Source organism: Lepus europaeus, chromosome X, assembly GCF_033115175.1.
Source record: "Lepus europaeus isolate LE1 chromosome X, mLepTim1.pri, whole genome shotgun sequence".
Taxonomy (NCBI): Eukaryota; Metazoa; Chordata; class Mammalia; order Lagomorpha; family Leporidae; genus Lepus; species Lepus europaeus.
In genome coordinates, this window is record NC_084850.1 from 218,472 (window position 1) to 239,533 (window position 21,062).

Genomic DNA, 21,062 nt, shown 5'->3' on the forward strand with positions numbered 1-21,062 from the left:
CTCTCTCTCTCAACTTTGACCTTCAAATAAATAAATAAATAATTTTTTTTTAAAAAGTGACAGAAATCCTGATGGAGCTTCAAGATAAGCCTGTGCCACTCTGTGCTGAGCATTCATTGTCCCAGGGATTCTGCCTGACCAGGACAAATAGGCCTCTGCTCTCCCTCTAGTGGAGAAAGAGAGAAAACAAAAAACAAAATGGTCATTTCAACTGTCAGGCAAGGGGCAACGGGATTGAAGACAAACACTACGTTTAGATGAAGGAAGTGCTGTTTAAACTTAGACTTGGGTGACAGAAAGAAATCAGCCACGCAAAGATTCGTGGAAAGAACCTTCCAGGCAGAGGGGACAATCAGGACAAAGACTTAAGACAAGTGGTACATGTTGGAGGGAAAGTCCAGTGTCACGTGGCTGGCCCAGCAGGCTGGCAGAAGGACAGGAAACAAGGGCTCAGCAGCCCAAAGGTTTTGTGAGCCAGGGTTGCGTGGGCCTTCGGTTTCAAGAATGACAGAAAGCCACTGAAGGGCTTGAAGCACAGTAGAAACAGCAGCCAGCTGGCCCAGATGGAGACTAGATGGCCCCACACCTATAAAGGCTGAACCCATACTAAACTCTGCAGCCTGGTGGCCATCAGCAACCTACGTAGAGTCCCTCTGGCAGAACTGCTGGACTTAAAGAATCAAAGGCACCTGCCTTCAGTCTGCACTTGCCCTAACATGTGGGCCCTGGCACGTAATACCCCATTCTACGGTGAGCAAGGGCCCCAGAAACACACACACATCCAAACCCCGAAGCTGTGAACATGACCTTATTTGTATAAAGGGTCATGGCACATGCAATGAAGGTAAGGATCCTGACTGCCTAGGTGGGCCCTACATCCAATAACAGAAGAGAATACACAGATAAAAGTAGTAGAGAAGGCCATGTGGTCAGAGAGGCAGAGACCTGCAAGAGGGGTCAACAAGCTGAGAACACCGGTGAATGCCAGCAACCACCAGAAGCTAGGAAGGCAGGCCCAGGTTGATCCTCTCAGAGCCTGCAGAAGCAAATACCACTGATGACTAGATGTCCAATTTCTAGCTTCCAAACCCATAGAAGAAAGAGGCTTTCTTGTATGAAGTCACCAAGTTTGCGCTGATTTTTACAGCAGCCACAGGAAGCCCATACACACACACACACACACTCATACACTCCCCTACAAGTGATCTTGTAGGGACTGGCATTGTACAGAGGGTTAAACCACTGCCTGCAACGCCAGGATCCCATATAGGCACAATTTTGAGTCTCAGCTGCTCCACTTCTGATCCAGCTCCCTACTAATGCACCTGAGAAAGCAGCAGCAGATGGCCCAAGTACTCCCTGCCACCCACACGGGAGACCAGGATGAAGTTCCAGGCTTCTGACTTCAGCCAAGCTCAGCCCTGGCTGCTGTGGCCATTTGGGGAATGAACCAGCAGATGAAAGCGCGCTCTCGCTCTCTCTCTCTCTGTCTCTCCCTCCCTCCCTCTTTTTCTCTCTCCCTATGACTTTGCCTTTCAAATAATTTTTTTTAAAAGTGTCCTTATACCAAAACCATAGTGCCCCCAGAGAACCTGTCTGCCTTTAACACTTTCCCCAAGTACATCGGGGCCACTCCTCCAGGGCAGGCGCTGAGAAAGCCCCCAGCCCAGGCTTTGTTTCAGAAACCCTTTAATCTAATTGCAGTCAGCCACATCACTGTCAAGCAACAGGAAAGCCTGTGCAAGAGATCGGGCATAGATTCACAACATCCCAATCCCAGCTCAAGGAGCTTGGAGGAGGTGGGAGCGGATCCAGGCACGGAGGAGTCAGCAGTGCGAACACGTCACACTCTTTCTCAGCTTCCAACCTGTTTTCCTGTACTAGATTTACAGAGCTCACATTCATGGCTGTCAGCACTCGTGCTGGTCAGGAAAACTCATTTTTTAAAAAATAAAACATTAAATTTATTTAATAGGCTATCCTGTTATGCATTTGTATAGGAAACATAATCAAATAAAGCATGTCTAGCAAATGACATCAACAGAACTGAGAGACAAAATCTTTAAGTCTGACTTAAAGTGTAGTAGGTGGGGATTAACACAATCTATGTACTATTCATGGTAACTTCAAAAATGTAAATTGTAGAATGACATACTTGTTTAATTTATTCATTAGCTTTCTTTTGACAATAGAATTCTACACAAACACACACATAAAATTAGAGTGGCCTCAGCACCCTCCTAGTTAGCATTTCTTTGAGTTAGATTACAAGAATAAAACAATTCAAAAGACATATACTCCCTGTGTACTTCACACACCAACCCAAGTGGTACCCTGCGCCTTGTAAGACAGACAATTCATCTGATTCTAGATATATTCAGCATAAGTGAAAACAAAATCTTCTGAACATTAGCATGTTTCCAACATATCATGGAAATACATTCAAAGAGAGGGAGTACTCAGTGTGGTCAGTAAGGCTCTTTGCATGCACAAGAACACATTTCTGTGTTAGAAAAAGCCAAGTGGACACGTGTGAAGCAGCCTCTGTCAGAGCACACATGGTCACAGCAACTCCGAGCCAAAGCAGTGAGAACAAACGGATCAATGTGATGACGTAAAGGAAAACAAATTCAACGTCAAAAATCACTAGCAGCAAAGTCAATGTGGGAAAAGATACTTGCAATTTCTATCACAGACAAAAGCTAATCGTGCTAATGACCAACCACCTTCTAAAAACCAAGGAACAAAACCTAATGTCTGAATAGGAAAATGTATAAAAGGTACCAATAGCCCATTCCCAACAGAGGAACTGAAAAGGGCCTTCAACTCTGAAGACACTTAACGCCATTAGCCGATAGCAAAACGCAGAAGGTTTACCCTCCTCCTCCGTGTCAAGGGTACAGACAAACCATGGGAGCAGAAAATCAAGCTCCAGGGAGAGAGGGGTTGCAGTGCTGCTGCCAAGACACGTGAATAATGCACAAGGATGTTTTCTGACAACAAGAAGACTGGAAGCAGCACCAACACTGTTACACACAGTGTGGCCTGGTCACACAATGGACACCACACAGCCCAAGAGGAGAGGCTGAGTCAGTGCTGGCAGGAAGATCTCCCTGAGGGCCCCTAGCCTCCACTCCTGACTTGGGCAGGGAGTGGGGGTGGGAGACTGGGGAGGAGGAGAGGGAAGAAGAGGAAAGGATCAGCCCCAGAGGCAAGTGGTTCAAGCAGAAGGATGGGTACAAAAAGAGTAGAGCACCAGGCCTATCTGCGGCTCCATGCACCATGTGAGATGTGACCCAGCAGACCCGAGGGCTGGAGTGCAGGCCCGCGGCCAGCTCCAGGGGATTGACGCAGCAACCACTCTTTCTCACTAGTCCTTAGCTCTGGGCAAGGTACAGTCCTGGGCATGGCGTCTGCAGCGGCCTTTGAGTGCGCTGGCCCTACTCAATGCACTCCATGACGTGTATCTGCAGGGTGTCCATATCGGGAGCCTGATATTGGCACTTAGGACAACAGAAGTCGGGTGGCTCCTCTGGGGGGCTTCTCCTCTGGTTGCTCAGCGTCAGATAGAAGGAGTGGTGGGCTGAGAAAAAGAACAGGTGTGCTGTGAAGGCTTTGTGCTTAGCTCCAGTACAGATCAGAGGGGAGGGTGGACAGGCACTGAGACGTGATCCATGTGTGGCCAACAGCCACCACCACAGGACTTTCCTCCCTTAGCCTTGGGCCGACACAGCTCCCACTCAACTCCCACCCTGACCCCCGACAAGGCTCTGGAGAGCAACAAGGAGGCCAAGACTTGACACTCTTCGGCACGCAACCTGCCTCCCCCACCTCCTCCCGTAGCCCATGTATTCTCCCTCACCTGGGGCAGGGGGCAGAGGGGGCTGGGAGACCTCTACATGCCGCTTCCTCATATCCTCAATCCTGTGAAAACAGAAGTCATCAGATGAGTAGCTGGTTTTACAAAGCTCCTAGCTGAATTCGCAAGAAAAGCTGTGGGCAGAACACGGGGGGGGGGGGGGGGGATGACTCCTAACCCGCACAATTACCACGGATGCTGCGCTCATGCACGCGCCCTCAGAAGCCCACCTGGCTGACTCCTGACAGCTGGCCTTCAGCTTGCTGTATTCCCTCTGCAACTGCTCCAGCTGCTCCTGCAGCAGCTCCTTCTTTTCAGCCAACTTCTCCCGGGCCTGCCTCTCAGCCTGGAAGTCTGCCTTGTAGATATCCGCCTGCCAACGCGAGACAGGGACGTGCTCACCACCTATCAGCCTCTCTGTGGGCACACTGTGTGGGGTACTAGGGATGGAAGGCGAGCCTGCTCCTGCCCTCCCTGACCCCACATCAGCATGGACCACAGAGAGCTCAAGGAGCGATGCAGAGGCTCAGGAACCTCCAAGCGGCCACCAGAGACAAGGCCAGGCTGCGGTGCCAGGGTGGGCCCAACTCCTCACGTGCCACTCCGGCCAGAGGAGAACCTCACCTGGGCCTTCAGGACTGGCACGGTCTCCATCACCATCTTGTGCTGCTCGGCCTCCTCCTTCAACTTGTCAATCACTTCTTGCTTGGCCACCAGGGCCTCCTCGGCCTGCCGGAGCTGCTGCTTCAGATCCTCCAGCTGCATCCCCTAGAGACGGGTGAGGGACACTGACCAGGTCTCCCAGGCCAGCACTACTCCCGATGAGGAGAACTGACAGGGACAACAGAGTGGCCCTGGCTGGCCCCAGCCCCTTGCATTTGAAGGCCAATCACAAGAGCCCAGTATGGGCAGCGAAGGCTGCATTTTGTCACAACACAAGAGGGCAGAAGAAATGCTCAAGGTTTTCTTGGGATGTGTTAAGAATCGCAGGACTGAGGGGACCTTGGAGGTTACCCCACAGAATCTCCCACCTGGGCAGCTGTTCCCCTCACAGAATCCCAGCAGGCCAGGCCTCCTCCTCAAAGGACAGGAGCCATGTGCCTTCCTGAGGCTGCCCACTCCGCAGTGAGCCAGTCCCACACACTAACACTCCACTGACTGCATGCCTGCCCACACACAGCCAGAGGTCTACTCAGCCCATCTGGACATCGCACCCCTACACACACAGATACATACATTCACAGGCACACACGCCACACCACAGCAAGACCTCTCTCTGAAGATTTTTTTTTATTTTTTTTATTTGACAGGTAGAGTTATAGACAGTGAGAGAGAGAGAGACAGGGAGAAAGGGCTTCCTTCTGTTGGTTCACTCTCCAAGTGGCCGCCACAGCCAGTGCTGCGCCAATCCGAAGCCAGGAGCCAGGTGCCTCCTCCTGGTCTCTCATGCAGGTGCAGGGCCCAAGCACCTGGGCCATCCTCCACTGCCTTTCCGGGCCACAGCAGAGAGCTGGACTGGAAGAGGAGCAACCGGGACTAGAACCCGGTGCCCACATTGGATGCCGGCACCGCAGGCGGAGGATTAACCAATTGAGCCAGGTGCCGACCCCTCTCTGAAGATTAAGTAGCCATTTTTGTAACTAGCTCTTCCTCGTGTGACCTGGTTCGGCCTTAATCCTTATAAATCTCCTCTGAGTACAGTCACAGTTGACAATTAGGTCAACTTGACCCAGCTTAGGGCTGATGAGAACAAACAGAAAAGGGCCCCCATCCATTATCAGGGTGTATCTCAGTTCAAGGAATCCAAGCCAGGAGCCAGGCTGAGAATGTCTGGAGGGAGGGAACAGCCAAGGGGACAAGCATGCCCCTGGCTCCACAGAGAGCTCATCACAAGGCCCTGGCCCAGCCACAATGGGGCAGCCTGCTGATGGGCCAAGGCTGATGTGCAACAAGGCCCACGGGTCCCCATATTCTGTGCTCATAACTGGAACCCTGATAAAGGTCTAGGGCAAGTCAAGTGTCCCTCCCAAAAGCTAATTCTAAGGAGAGGGAGAGACAAGGCCAGCCTTACTTACCCGCTTCCGCTCACCGCTCACCATGCTGTTCTTGATGTGGTTGTCATAGTCTTGGAAGAGCTGGTGATATGCCACCTGCAACTGGGCCAGCTTCCGCCTGAGAAAAAGGAGCTTTGCTGGAGACATTGCATTGTCCGAGGCCAGCCACAGCTTAGTCTGCCTCCAACTCTACCCTCTTCATTCATGCCTTCTCACAGACCTGGAAAGGGGCTTTCAAGAATGCCTTTGAGGGGCCAGCACTGTGGCATAGCAGGTAAAGCCACTGCCTGCAGTGCCGGCATCCCAGATAGGCGCTGGTTTGAGTCCTGGCTGCTCCACTTCCGATCCAGCTCTCTGCTATGGCCTGGGAAAGGATAGCCCAAATCCTTGGGCCCCTGCACCCGCATGGGAGACCCGGAAGAAGCTCCTGGCTCCTGGCTTTGGACTTTGGATCAGCATAGCTCCGGCCATTGCAGCCAATTGGGAAGTGAACCAGTGGATGCAACACATCTCTCTCTCTCTCTCTCTCTCTCTCTCTCTGTCTCTCTCTCTTTCTGTCTCTCTCTCTCCTTCTGTCTCTGAGTAACTGTGATTTTCAGATAAATAAATAAATGTTTAAAAAAAAGAATGCCTTTGAATGCCTCAGGCTCAATTCTGAGGCAGCCCTAGTTAACCACAAGTCTTACTGAACCTCAATTGCTTCCAAAATAGTAAAGATCACTTTCCTTAACACTTAACATTTTTTTTGACAGGCAGAGTTAGACAGTGAGAGAGAGAGACAGAGAGAAAGGTCTTCCTTCCGTTGGTTCACCCCCCAAATGGCCGCTACAGCTGGAGCATTGTGCCGATCCGAAGCCAGGAACCAGGAGCTTCTCCTGGTCTCCCATGCAGGTGCAGGGCCCAAGGACTTAGGCCATCCTCCACTGCCCTCCCGGGCCACAGCAGAGCTGGACTGGAAGAGGAGCAACCGGGACAGAATCCAGCGTCCCAACCAGGACTAGAACCCGGAGTACTGGCACCACAGGCAGAAGATTAGCCTAGTAAGCCGTGGTGCCAGCCGACACTAACATTTTTAAATGTTTACAGTAAAATGGAACTATCCTGCACTCTTTTTTTAAAGACTAATTTATTGTTTTTTATTTGAAAGTCAGAATTACAGAGAAAGAGTCCACTATCATCCATTCACTGGTTTACTCCCCAAATGGCCACAACAGCCAGGGCTGCGCCAGGTTGAAATCAGGAGCCAGGAGCCTCAGTGGGGTCTCCCAGGTGAGTGCAGGGCACCAAGTGCTTTCCCAGGCACATTAGCAGGGGGCTGGATCAGAAGTGGAGTAGCCAGGACTCGAAGCCAGCACTGAGGGTGACAGCTTAAGCTTCTATGCCACAGCACCAGCCCCCTATCCTGCACTCTTCAAATACGTCAACTTCAGGAGTAAGCATTTGGCCTAGCAGTTAACACCTACAGCCCACATCAGAGCACCTAGGTTCAATTCCAGCTCCCTGCCAATGCAGAGCCTACGAGGCAGCAGTGAGGGCTGAATTAGCTGTGTCCTTGCCACCCATATGGGAGACCAGGGCCATTGGCAGCTTCTGTGGAGTGAACCAGTACGTGACAGTGCTCTTATTAGCTTGCTCATTCTCTCTGTGCTTCTCAAATAAGCAAAACAAGTTTTCAAAAATTTTAGAAAGATTTCAACCTCACAAAAAACATAAACCAGGTAATTGTTCTAGACTAGACACTCAAAAAGCATACCAAGGGGCCAGCACTGTGGCATAACAGGTAAAGCCACCACCCCTGACACCAGCATCCCATATGGACACCGGTTCGAAGTCCTGGCTGCTCTAACTCCAAACCAGCTCCCTGCTCATGTGCCTGGGAAAGCAACAGAGGATGTCCCAAGCCCTTGGGCCCCTGAACCCACATAGGAGACCTGGAAGAAACTCTGGGCTCCTGACTCCTGGTTCTGGACCAGCCCAGCTTCAGCCATTCTGGCCATTTGGGAAGTGAACCAGCAAACAGAAGATTGATCTCTCTCTCTCTCTCTCTCTCTAACTCTGCTTTTCAAAGAAATAAATAAATGTTTAAAAACAAAAACATGAGGCCGGCGCCGTGGCTCACTAGGCTAATCCTCCGCCTTGCGGCGCCGGCACACCGGGTTCTAGTCCCGGTCCGGGCACCGATCCTGTCCCGGTTGCCCCTCTTCCAGGCCAGCTCTCTGCTGTGGCCAGGGAGTGCAGTGGAGGATGGCCCAAGTACTTGGGCTCTGCACCCCACGGGAGACCGGGAGAAGCACCTGGCTCCTGCCATCAGATCAGCGCGGTGCGCCGGCCGCAGCACGCCTACCGTGGCAGCCATTGGAGGGTGAACCAACGGCCAAGGAAGACCTTTCCCTCTGTCTCTCTCTCACTGTCCACTCTGTCAAAAAAAAAAAAAAAACAAACAAACAAACAAAAACATGGCCAAGGAAAGAAACTCAGGGTCCTGGGCAGGATGCTGGTAGAAGGCTTCCAAGAACATGTATAAGACACATGATTGGGGCCGGCACTGTGGCATAGCAGGTTAAGCCTCCACCTGCAGTGCTGGTATCCCAGATGGGCGCCGGTTCAAGTCCCGGCTATTCCACTTCCAATCCAGCTCTCTGCTATGGCCTGGGACAGCAGTTGAGGATGGCCCAAGTGCTTGGGCCCCTGCACCCAGATGGGAAACCCGAAGGAAGCTCCTGGCTCCTGGCTCCCGGCTCCTGGCTTCGGTTTGGCTCAGCTCCAGCCATTGTGGCTATTTGGGGACTGAACCAGTAGATGGAAGACCTTTCTCTCTGTCTCTCCCTCTCTATAACACTGCTTCTCAAATAAATAAATAATTTTTTTTTTGGCAGGCAGAGTGGACAGTGAGAGAGAGAAACAGAGAGAAAGGTCTTCCTTTTTGCCATTGGTTCACCCTCCAATGGCCGCTGCGGCCGGCGCACCGTGCTGATCCAAAACCAGGAGCCAGGTGCTTATCCTGGTCTCCCATGCGGGTGCAGGGCCCAAGGACTTGGGCCATCCTCCATTGCACTCCCGGGCCATAGCAGAGAGCTGGCCTGGAAGAGGGGCAACTGGGACAGAATCCGGCGCCCCGAACGGGACTAGAACCTGGTGTGCCGGCGCCGCAAGGCGGAGGATTAGCCTGTTGAGCCACGGCACTGGCCTAAATAAATAAATCTTTAAAAAGAAAAAAAAGATGCATGGTTGACTCCACCTCCAGCAAGTCTGACGGAGAGTTGGCCCTCACACATAAGCAGTCACCATAAGGGGGCCCAGGAAGTAGGAAAAAAATCCTAGGCCCTCTGGTCACTGCCCCCACCCCACTCTTCCCACCAACTCACTTTTCCTCTGAGGCAGCCTGGCGCTCCATGCGGAGGGCGGCCTCCACGCTCTGGCTCTGCATGCGCAGCTGGTCCACCTGCACGCTGTGCTGCTGCTGCAGCGCCTCCCGCTCACTCTCCAGCTGCCTGGCCTGCTCACTGGCCGCCCGGGCCCTGACAAAGGGAAGGGAAAGATTGAGGACAGAGGAAAGACCAGCAGCAGGGGCTGTAAGCCAGCAGCAGGCGGAAGGGGTCAGCTTCTGAGTCTTTTGTGACCAAAGATGGGAGCAACGGCAGGGGCCAGCACAGAAGAAGTTCTGTAGGGGCCCAGCAGGCCTGCAAAATCATGGCAGGTGGGACTCCAAGCGTATTCAATACATCTCTAGCAGGCTCATTTTTAAGTGGATCGTTTTATACAGCCCACAAGTGATGTTATAAGTGTCCAAATGGCCCTTGGCAGGGAAAAGGGTCCCCATGCCTGAAAGCAGTCATTGTCTGACCCGCGAGTTCTCATTCGCAAGTAGACGTCTCCAAGCTGCTGCTGTCCCTGAGCAGAGTCCCGGTGGGAAGCCTTTTGGGCTGTGCCCCTCCCAGTGGGAGGAGCCTGAGGAGGGGCTTCTCTAGTCCCAATATGCAGCTGCTGCCCTTTACTTGATCAACCACAGCTGTGGTCTGGGGGAGTCCCTTGAAATGCCTCCTAAGGAAATTGTCCAAACTCCAGCCCAAGGTCAGAGAGCCCAAAATCACTAGCTGGGACCCAGGTCCTGCATGCCTGGTCCACAGCTCTCCCAAACGTGTCCTGATGGGATGAAGGTGTTTCAGGCAGTGACCTCCAGTCCATCCTCTCATAGAGGGGCCCCACAAGAGGCACTGAGGCCCACCCCCTTCTACAAATCCTGGAAGTGGCCTCCAGAGTACACTAGCCCTCCCCACTCACCTGCCCTCCAAAGCCTGTCGCTCCTTGGTGGCAGCCTCCAAGCGACTCTGGCTCTCCTGGAGCTCCCCCAGCAAGGATGTCACCTGAGCTTTCACAGAGGCCTTGTCCTCAGCCATCTGCTGCAGGAGAAAAAGGCAATTCCTGTTAGCCAAGTAGTTGAGGCTTCTCTCCAGCCTCAGCACCCCCAAACCCAGTGCCCTGGGATCCCATCAGCCCACAGCCACTTGACCCTCCCCGATCCCCTACCATCACCATCTGCTAACGGTTGAGGCACATTTTTCCCATGGTTTCCTTCTACTTCTCATAGTACCCTCCCCTCCTGATCCCACCATGGCAACTGAGGCAGTGCAGAAGGATGGAGTTCCGAGAGGCCACACTTCCCAGCCCCTTCCCCATCCATCAGACCCCAAAGGGTTGCAGGAGCACAGAGGCCCTCAGTCACATGATGCTACTAAGAGGTTGGCCACTGCCCCAGCAAGCAGGCTGCAACAGTTGTAAAAGGAGAAGAGACATGAAGGCAATAAAGAAAATACATGCTCTGCTCCACAGGCCCAGGTCACTAGAAGCTGAGCGCTTTCACAAAGCAAGAGTGGATATTGGATTTTGTTAAATACTGAGAACTGGGGACAGGCATTTGGCATAGTGGCTGAGCAAACACTCGGGATGTCCACATTCCCTATCACAGTGCCTCGGTTTGAGTCCAAGCTCCTCTTGTGATTCCAGTTTCCTCCTAATGTACACCCTAGGAGGCCACAGGTCACGGCTCAAGTAGCTGGGTCCCTGCCACACAGATTGAATGCCTGGCTCTTGGCTTCAGCTTGGCCCTGCTCTGGCTGTTGCAGGCATGTGGGGAGTGAAGCAGCCTCCCTACTTCCCTCCCTCTCTCCCCCCACCTCTCTCCCCTCACCGTTCTCTCCCTCCCTCTCTCCCCCAATCTCTCTCCCCCACCTCTCTCTCTCTCTCTCTCTCTCTCTCTCTCTCTCTCTCTCTCTCTCTCTCCCCCTCTCATAAATAAAAACAAACCACTGCTCTGAGAGACCTGACCAGACTCTAACAGGCTTCCAGCAGTCTAGGGCTGCATCCCTGGGAGACCTCAGCCCCTTTTTCAGCTCCTGTCTGGAAACCCTCAGGGCCATCAGCACAACATACTGCTCTTCCTGCCCAACACCTGAGCCAGGCCCCAGCCCTCTCTCCTGGGGTATTTTCTAAAAAGGACCCAGCACTGTGACTCCGGCTTCTGTCCCTTTGGCACGTCTGCGTCTCTCCCACAGCCCAGAAGTGCCTTCCTCCAGGACCTGAGAGCCATTCCTGTAACAGCGGTCTCCAGGAAGGACGATGGCCGCAGGCTCCCAGGGTCCCTGGGCACAGAATCCTGACTTCCACGGTTGGCAGCTCACGGACACGCTGGCCTCATCGCATTGACATGGGGCGCCCCGTGTCGCTTTTCACTTGAGCCGCTTCCCCTCCTGATCCCCCACCCCCGACACTCCCTCGTAAACGCCTCTGCAGCCTGGGACGGCCACTGCTCAGTGTTTCCTCTACTGGTGGGAGCGAGTGGACAGAGGCTGTTCCCGTGGCTCTGACCAACATGGGCTTTATCTGTCTCTCAGCCTGGTGTCCTCAGAGAGAGAGAAGAGACACAGAGACTCACAGGGAGAAGGCCACATGACAGAGACAGGAAGGATGTAGCGGGGGCTGAGGACGCCAGTTTGCCAGCAGCACTAGGAGCTGCGGAGCGACAGAGCACGTTCTCCTCGCGGCCCTGGAAGGAGTCTGCCCTGCCACACCCTGGTCTCCGACTTCCGACTTCCGGCTTCCGGCTTCCAGAACTGGGAGACAACAAATCTCCGGTGTTTAAGCCCCTGGCCTGGGGCACTCTGTTCTAGCAGCCACAGGAAACTCATAGTATCCCCAAATACACAATCAATACCTCCAGCAGGCACTCCCAGCAGTGAGTCATGCTGGCCCCTGGGCCTTGCCTCAAGGGCTGGGAGCCCAGCAGCAGCCAGTTTCCTGTGCCTGTCCCCACTTTGTCTCTCCCGGCTGTCACAGGCATCCTGGGACCAGCTGAGTTCTGACACAAGGGCCCGATACGCCCTCCTCAGTACACACCAAGCACACTTGGGGGTTCTCACAGTGCAGAACCTGGGGCCACAGGCCCTGTGCCCCCCAGACCCAGCCGCTAGGGCATAACCTCCAACCCCAGAAAACACTGCCTGACAAGGGTACCCAGGTTTACCCAGGGCCTAGGACCCTGTCAGGAGGCCTATGCTAGCAACACAATGGACAGTGCAGGTCTGCCCTCGGTGCTGCCTGTCCACAGCACCTATAGCCCAGCCTGGTGAGCTTCCCTGGGTGACAATGCCCCATGCCTGCTGGCCCACCTCACTTCAGGGAGAATCAGGCACTATCTGCACAACTCCCTGGGGATAGGGGGAAGCCACTGGGAGGCTGGCACCTGTTCTCTCCTGGACCGTGGCCTTTCCCTGTAATAAACCATACTGTGAGCACGGCGGCTCTTCTAGTGCCATGAGTCCTCCCAGAGAATCATCGAGCCAGAGGGTGCCCTTGAAGACCCCTGAGTTACGCACTCCCCATGGGAACACCAGCATCCCTGAGGGTTTTCAGAACATGGCAGCTGGCCGCACAGGTGGGACTAGAGCGCCCGGTTCCCAGGGACAGCCCCCCCACTACCTGCTGGCATCTCTTCAGGTGCTCCACCTCCTGCAGGGCCTGTTCTCTCTGCCTCTTCAGGTCGAGCTTCTCCAGGTTCAGTCTCTCCACCAGTTTCCTGGCCTCCTGGAACTTGCACAGGAGGAACTCCTTCTCCTCCCTCTGGCTGACCTGGAAACGCAGCAGCTCCTCACAGCGCTCCCGCAGCATCTGGTTGCTCTGCCGGATGGCATCTGGCGCAGGAGACACAGCAGGAGGGAAGTGAGCACTGGCAGCCGGGCAGCCTGGCCAACCAGCCCTGTCTGCGGCCAAACGTGCCTGAGGCAGAGCCACCCCTCACAGCCTCCTGCCCGTAATACCAGGCTTCTCAAAGGAACTTCTAGAAGGAACAAGTAACTTTCAAGTGCTCCCTGTCATATATTTATTTCAATGCCTCTGAAGTCTCTCCAACAAAACAGTAAACGTATCAGCTTCACTGGAAAGTATGTGTCAACGCTACTTTCTTTGTGAGCAGCTAGCTCTGTAAGTCACTTGGCTTCTGGTTCAGTCCAAAACATGCCTGCCCTGAGCTCCTCAGTTCGGTCCTCCGCCACCTGCATCTCTGGTGTCTTCAGGATCAAGGGGTCCTCACACACCTGCATACTCGGGATGGCCACGAAAGCAGACTTCACCGTGGCCTTGCTGGCTTTGATGGGGCAAGTTAGGTGCCTGTCTAAGCTTCAGTGCCTGCCTCTGCGTATTCAACAGGGACAAGAACACCTGCCCTCTAAGATGAAGAAGCAGGCAGTGTGCAGAAACTCAAAAAAGAGCAGTCGTCTTCTCGCCAGACTAAGCCGTGAGCATGCATCAGTGCCAGTGGCAGGTGGCTGGCAGAGGCCAGAAGAAAGGAAAGCCACATACCCAGGGACCACCCCAGGTAGAGGAAGAAGCATCTGATAAAAGCGATCAGTGATGTGCAAAGGTTCTAGGACAACCACAGAACCGTATACAACGGAGGTAGACAGCAGTTTCACATCACTGAATGTTCCAAACCCTTGGCCATCACTGCTGCCTGCCCGCTCAGCTGAGTCTCAACTTGTGTGCAATGTCTTTTAAATTTCTTTTTAGTGACGTAAAAATTCATGTAACATCAAATTCACCATTTTAACTATTTTAAAGTATAGTCATCCAGTGGTTTTTAGCTAATGAAGCCACAAGATCATGCAACCATCAGCACTACCTAATTCCAGAACATTCCCAGCACCCCAAAAAGAAACTCTAAACCCAGCAGCATTCTCTCCCATAGGCCCCCTGCCCTAGCTCCTGGCATCCACTCAACTGCTTTCTATCTCTGAGACATGTCACGTGAATACATGCAAGCTCTTCCGGGAAGTTTCTTCACAAACGTTCTGAGCAAACACTATACCCTCCCTTGTTTGCTTTCACAGCCTACCCTACAGACACAATCATGAACACCTTGGGGGACAATCACCTTCAGGGCCCCTGGGGGTCTCACATGCTGCCCACCAAGCTCTATCCAGCTTCCCAGTTGGAGGCAATATAGCCTCAAGTCTCCACTTGCTGCCAGAGACTCCCAGCACAGTGGGTCCCACTCAAGGACAACTGTGACTCCCAGGGGACTGGAGGGGCACTATTGGCATCTGCTCACCATGCCACAATGGCTAGGACAGCCCTCGCCACAGAGAATTAGCTGGCCCCAGAGGTCAACAGAACTGAGGTAGAAGACACTGCCCTAAAGCAGCCACTTCTGGCTGCTGCTCTGTGCTCAAGACAGGGCCTCAGGGCCAGCGCCGTGGCGTAGTGGGTAAAGCCACCATCTGCAGTGCCAGCATCCCATATGCGTGCTGGTTCTAGACCCGGCTGCTCCACTTCCGATCCAGCTCTCTGCTATGGTCTGGGAAAGCAGAAGATGGCCCAAGTCCTCGGGCCCCTACACCCGCATAGGAGACCCAGAAGAAGCTCCTGGCTCCCGGCTTGGGATCAGCACAGCTCTGGCCGTTGAGGCCATCTGCAGAGTGAACGAGCGGATGGAAGACCTCTCTCTCTGTCTGCCTCTGCCTCTCTGTAACTCTGCTTTTCAAATAAATAAATCTAAAAAAAAAGGCAGGGCCTCTCCAATGCAACCTTCAAGGAAACCAAGCAGTCTCTTGATGGCTGTTTCCTAGGAAGAGGACACACATTCCAGACCCAGGCCTGCTCCCTGAGTGCATGGCATCTGCCGCCACCACTCCCTGAGGCCACAGAGCACGTGACTCATCAGGAAAAGACCCTACATCACATCTAACGCTCACTTAAGGAGGAGGGGAGTGGGGCTACGACTGTGGCAAGAGCCACTGGCCAGCTAGGACATGAATGGCCAACTAAAGACACAACTGAGGCATCAGCCACCCCACTGCAGCAGGGGTCACGCCTCTCTCATGCTGGCCAGTACCACCTCCTCTCAGGGTGGGCCACACCCACTTCCCAGGACAGGCCACAGCACCCCCCTCCCAAACAAGACTGCAACCCACCCCAGGAAAGTCTGAGTCCCCTCCCAGGAAAGAGGTCCTCTGAGGCTGGGCCACGCTGGTGCAGCTTGGAAGTGTCAGTCCAGCCCCAGAGTTCCCTGGGGGGTCAGCCAAGGCAGCCCACTTTGCTGCCCACCCCTGCTTTCTCCCATCTCCTTCCCTTCTCTGCCTCAGCACAGACCATGCCATGCACCTCGGTCTGCTCCCAGGGAACCGCACCTGGAACCAGGAGGGAAGGTAGCTATGCTTGAAGCACAAGCTGGCTCTCAGGGTGCCCTCGCCCCACACCCAGCAGACACAGAGGTGCACGAGAGAAGCCTTGCCTCCGGCAGGACCGGATCCCCTGACTTCGTACCCCACCTACTTGCTGTCCACCTCACCTCGGAGCTCTTGGTTCTCCTCCAGACAGCGCTGGAGAGTGTCAGGAGCACCCTGCTCTGCGGGCAGATGCAGCATGGCCGGCTTCCCCAGAGAAGACTCTTCAGGCAGCACGTCCTGGTCCCCTGCCGGGCCGCCGCTGGGCTGCACCATCTCACACAGCTGGTTCTTCCAGGGCTGCCTGTTCATCCAAGTCACGGTCTTCGAGAAAGGCAGCAAAGGCATCCCATGAGACCCAGGCAGAATTCTCATCCCCAGCAGGGTAAGTACACTCTGTGCAGGAGCTCTGGGGCCATGAAGGCAAAATGCTGATCCCTTTGGCCAAAATGGGGTTTCGATCTAAGAGGTCACAAATACCCTCATTCCAAAGGAAGATGTTGAACAACCTCTGTGAGATTTGCACAGGCCATGGCTTAGCACTGGTTATGAACTCTGTACCAGCACCCATCTTCAGGATGCAAACTAAAGGCAGGAACTTTGCCCGAGGCAGAAAACTAAGGATTACTGTAGCAGGAGACATCGGTGTGTGCTGGGACCCCTACCCTTACACAGACCTTCAAGCCAGAGGGGATGCTCCCTCCCAAGCACTGTAGGCTGAATGGTAGCCCCAAAACCTATAAATGCAACTTTATTTGGGAAAGTATCTTTGCAGATGTAAACTAAGGACCTTGATCAAAATGAGAGCTTGCTGGGTTATTCAGGTGGGCCTTAAATCCATTAACAAGTGTCTTTATAAAAGACAAAAGAGAAGACAGAGGAAAACATGCAAGGAAGAAAGCCAGGTGAAAACACAGTCAGAAGGGGCCAGCATTGTGGTGTAATGGGTTAAGCCACCATCCCATATAGGCACTGGTTCAAGGCCTGATTACTCCACTTCCAATCCAGCTCCCTGCTAATGCACCTAGGAAAGCAGCAGAAGATGGCTCAAGTGCTTGGGTCCCTGTACCCAAGTGCGAGACCCAGATGAAGTTCCTGGCTCCTGGCTTCAGCCTGGCCCAGCCCTGGCCGTTGCAGCCATCTGGGGAGTGAAATGGCAGACAGAAGATCTCTCTTTCCCTCCTACCCTAACTCTGCCTTTCAGATAAATAAATCTTTTTTTAAAAAAAGAAGCAGATAATAAAGAGATGTGGCCACATGCCAAGGAAAAATCAGAGCCACCAGAAGCTGGAAGAGACAAGAGAGAACCCTTTCCTCTCAGGGCCTCTGGGGCTGCAGTCCTGTCGACTTTTTGCTTTCCAACTACTGTCCTCCAGAACCACGAGATTACATTTCGGGTGCTTGAAGCCACCAAGCTTGTGGTCACTGCCTACAGCAGTCCTCACAGACCTAGTATATGAGGGGACTCATAGACCTAGCAAGAGGGGCTTTGAGTCCACTACAGTCTAACAGGTGTAGCCCCTGGAGTCAGATATGCGCTGAGGAATCTTCAAAGTGGGAGCTGGGCTGTCAGCCTGACACAGTTGGGGAAGACAGGCTGAGCTGCCTGTGTTTTCTTAGAAACCAGAGGTGGTGCGTGGGGAACAGCACCAACCCCGGGGACCTTTTAAATCCTGCCAAGAAGACCGAGCACCAGGAGGAAAGTGGCCAACCCCAACGCAAGTCTCCAGAAGCAGGCTCGACATGAAGGAATGTCACTTTAACACCAAATAAACTTGGCCACTTGGACTATAACACTGATCCTGTCCCAGTGAATATCCGCTGACCCAACCCTCTTCCTCCATACAGTTTCCTTCCCTGGCTTCCAGAACAGCCAGCCCGTTCTCCCAGTTTCCTGTCTACCTTACTGGCTGCTCCTACTCAGGCTGCTTCTCTGGGATGCCATCCCCTTCCTCTTGGGATGCTCCACGACCATGTCCTGGGCACTTCTGCTCTTCCTGAACTCCATTCTTTCCCAGGCAACTTTCCATGAGGCCTCTTGGTTTTAACCTCTAGTTAAATGCTTTTAATGTCCAAAATTAGATCTCTGTCCTGAACTCCAGGCATGGATCAAACTCCACGTCTACTCAGATACCTAGTAGTCTTCTCAAAACTAATTTCTCTAAAATTCCAGACACTCTACAAACACCAGTTCCACCCAAAGCCTTCCTTATCAGTTGATGGCAAACCTAACCTCCATTTATCACGAGAAACTTAGAGGAGTCCTTTGCTACTCTTTTGTCTTGCAGTTCACATCTAACCCATCAGGAAATGCTGCCAAAATGTATCCCAGGATTCATCTGGTGACTCTAGGCAATTAACATATTTTAGGTGCCATAGTATTGTCCTTTGGTCCTTAAAGTCCTTTCTTAGCAAGATGCATACTGAAATATTAACAGAGGATATCTGAAATTCACTTCAAAATGAAGGGGGAAGTCCTGGATACATAGCCCAGAAAAATGAAAACACAAGTCCACATATGAATGCATGAGGGATTACTCATAATAGTCAGAGTGGAAACAACCCAAATGTCCATCAGCTCATTAATAAATTAGATGTAGTACATCCACATGCTACCATATGAACAAAGCTTGCAACTATTGTGTTGAGAGGAAGAAACAAGTCACAGAAGAGCTCATATGGTATGATCCCACGTGTATGAGCTGCCCAGAATATGCAAATTCATACAGACAGAAAGTAAATTAGTGGCTGCTTAGGAGTGGTGGGGAGGTAAGGTGCGTGGTGGTGACAGTAGCTAACAACACAGGGTTTCTTCAGGAGGACGGGGGTTGTACACTTTAAATGAGTGAATTGCGTGGCATGTGAAGTACTTTATTAAAGCTCTTATTGAAAATAATCCTGGGGGCCGGCGCTGTGGCGAAGCAGGTTAACACCCTGGCCTGAAGCACCAGCATCCCATATGAGCGCCAGTTCTAGTCCCGGCCGCTCCACTTCTGATCCAGCTCTCTGCTGTGGCCTGTGAAAGCAGTAGAAGATGGCCCAACTCCTTGGGCCCCTGTACCCGCGTGGGAGACCCGGAAGAAGCTCCTGGCTCCTGGCTTCAGATTGGCGCAGCTCTGGCCATTGCAGCCAATTGGGGAGTGAACCAGCAGATGGAAGACCTCTCTCTCTCTCTGCCTCTCCTCTCTCTGTGTAACTCTGACTTTCAAATAAAATAAAACAAATCTTTTAAAAATAATTCTGATTATGGTAAGTCTAAATTAAATTATGCATCAATTGATCCTTGGAGATGGGTACATTGGATTAATTAGGCTTATCTGTGCACTTTTGTATATTTTTAAAATTTTCAATAAAAATGCTCAAAGCATCATCATCATTCACCTGGACTGAGGCAGTAATCGCTTAATGGGCACGCTGCTTCTATCCTTGCCCCTACAGTCTACTGTCTCTCCCCACCACGGCCACAGCAATCAGTATAAAAGAAAGGTCCCATCGCATCGCTCCTCTGAGAACCGTACCATGGCTCCCTATCACTTTCAGACTAGAAAGCCAGTGCCTACAACGGCCTACATAAAGACCCTGCATCACCCTGATCCCCCATTTCTTCCTCTCCAACTGTTCTCACCTCCCTCCCTTGCTCAAATATGCTAGGACGGCCTGTTCATGAAGATCGCAGAAACAATATTAAGATCAGGGAGATAGTAAGCGTTTTTGCAAAACAAGCAAACTGAGGCCCACGGGGTAAGATAGTTTGCTGGCAGACTATACTGGCGGCCTTTTTTAAAAATCTCAAGCGCTCACAAGTTTGCTTATCAGAAAATGTCTCCAAACTAGAAAGAGTCCTCGCCTTAAGGGCATGGTTAGGCTCCGTGGCTCCGGTACGGCCCAAACAACCCGGCCCGCCTTCGCCTGTGCTCCACAAGTGCGGCAGCAACCGGCTGGAGGCCCAAGAGGAGGGGGAGCCTGGACGTCCGGGGCAGTCTCGAGGGCAGTGCCGCGCCCACCCAAGGGATCCGGTCTTGGCGGAAGAGAACCTCACCTGTCAGCAGAGTTGGTTAGAGTGAGCGGGACAGGAGCAGAGGGCTCCGAGAGCTCTGAGGACCCCGGCGTTCCAAGAAGGTCCCGGTTCAGCGGTCGCCCTTCCCTTCCCCGCTGTTTAACCCCCCGCTTCCGGCTTCCGGTGTCGTAGCCAAGGGAACCGGAAGTAAAACATACGATCTGGGTCCCGGAGAAGACCGGAGACCGAGAGAGGTGCGAGGCCGCGGTAAGACTGCATCCTGCTGCAGAGGGAAACGCGAGTTCCCCAGCTTTGGCCTGCCCACGGGACGCTCCCCAGTCATAAGCACCACCCGCTTCTTTTCAGGGCTTCAAGACCCACACTACCCCTCATCTCTCCGGCGACGGCATCCATCCTCGGGGACTCCCCACGGCCCCGCCCCTGCCGCGGGAGGAGCCGGGACGAGGCTGCACCAATAGGGCCACTTTGACTAGAGGGCAAGTGCCGGTTCTTCTAGGGAGCGAGGAGGGCTGTAAAACGGCCCTGCCATGAGCAAAAGGGAACCCAAGGGAAGCGTGGCCACGCTGCCAACGGAAGTGGAGCCCACTGCTAGGGCGCGGGGGTCCCCCAGGGCGAGCGGGAAATCCGACCCTCTGGGCGAGGCCAGCCTAGCGATGAGGACACGGGAGAACTGCGGGGAGCTGCACCCGTGCCCGCAAGGCATTGCGGACGCTCAGCAGCAGCAGAGACCCCACGGAGTCCACGAATTGGCCACCGGCGCAGGTGCCCAGGCGCTGGCGGGACTGGGCGGATCGGGCGCAACGGAAACCCGGCCTGCGCGCGCAGCTGCCCTCGCCCCGCCCCGCCCCGCCCCGCCCCGCCCCGCCCGCGCGAGAGAGCCTGGCTGAAGCCCCGCCCCTCGCGCCTCTCCTGAGGTCGGTCAGCTCAGCCGAGGCACCCGCCCCCGCCGGTTAAATGGGCTGGCGGGGCTCAGCCCCCGGAAACGACCGTGCAGTCCGGGGCAGTGCGCGGCGGGCGGCGGCGGCGGCGGCGGCGGCGAGGCGCAGGTAACGGGGTGGGCGGGCGCCGCTCCAGCCGAGGGGAGTGCTTCCCGCGCGCAGCCCTTCCTGCACGCTACTTGCCACGCTTGGGAAACGCGACATAATCCATGGGGTCTTACTGATTCCCTTTGTACCACGCACCGCTCTCACTGGGCCTCTAAGGACCCAGACACTGAGAGTGGCGGGGACCTGCTGAGGGCTCCCCAGGGGGACGGGGGAGGGCGGGAGCCAAACTCCGTCATCCACTCACCCTGGTTTCTGCCAGAGCTCAGAGTGAGATGCCCTAGGCACGCGGTGCAGGTGTTCACTCTAGTTAGACTTGATGCTCTAACTGGAATCTTGGGGTGCTCAGGGCGATTTTATAACTCGCTCTCT

At 53.8% G+C, this 21,062-nt stretch overlaps 2 protein-coding genes across 7 annotated transcripts in view; one reads left to right on the forward strand and one right to left on the reverse strand.

Moving 5' to 3' along the window:
* IKBKG (inhibitor of nuclear factor kappa B kinase regulatory subunit gamma) overlaps positions 1 to 21,062 on the reverse strand; it is a 24,265-nt gene continuing 3,203 nt past the window's right edge. For 3 of the 5 annotated variants that reach the window (XM_062184311.1, XM_062184312.1, XM_062184308.1), the window contains 9 exons: positions 15,755 to 15,953; positions 12,889 to 13,100; positions 10,195 to 10,313; positions 9,279 to 9,431; positions 5,935 to 6,031; positions 4,484 to 4,627; positions 4,090 to 4,232; positions 3,863 to 3,924; positions 1 to 3,583 (listed from right to left, as the gene is read on the reverse strand). In XM_062184311.1, coding sequence (XP_062040295.1) covers positions 3,441 to 3,583; positions 3,863 to 3,924; positions 4,090 to 4,232; positions 4,484 to 4,627; positions 5,935 to 6,031; positions 9,279 to 9,431; positions 10,195 to 10,313; positions 12,889 to 13,100; positions 15,755 to 15,941 — 1,260 coding nt within the window. In that variant the 5' untranslated portion in view covers positions 15,942 to 15,953 and the 3' untranslated portion in view covers positions 1 to 3,440. Of the gene's footprint in view, positions 3,584 to 3,862; positions 3,925 to 4,089; positions 4,233 to 4,483; positions 4,628 to 5,934; positions 6,032 to 9,278; positions 9,432 to 10,194; positions 10,314 to 12,888; positions 13,101 to 15,754; positions 15,954 to 19,668; positions 20,083 to 21,062 lie in introns of those variants that run through there. The other 2 variants (XM_062184310.1, XM_062184309.1) reach the window with 2 other exon arrangements.
* The window catches only part of G6PD (glucose-6-phosphate dehydrogenase), a 13,634-nt gene continuing 12,724 nt past the window's right edge, over positions 20,153 to 21,062 (forward strand). Inside the window, exon 1 of one of the 2 annotated variants that reach the window (XM_062184306.1) lies at positions 20,153 to 20,409. In XM_062184306.1, coding sequence (XP_062040290.1) covers positions 20,175 to 20,409 — 235 coding nt within the window. In that variant the 5' untranslated portion in view covers positions 20,153 to 20,174. Of the gene's footprint in view, positions 20,410 to 20,614; positions 20,694 to 21,062 lie in introns of those variants that run through there. The other variant, XM_062184307.1, reaches the window with a different exon arrangement.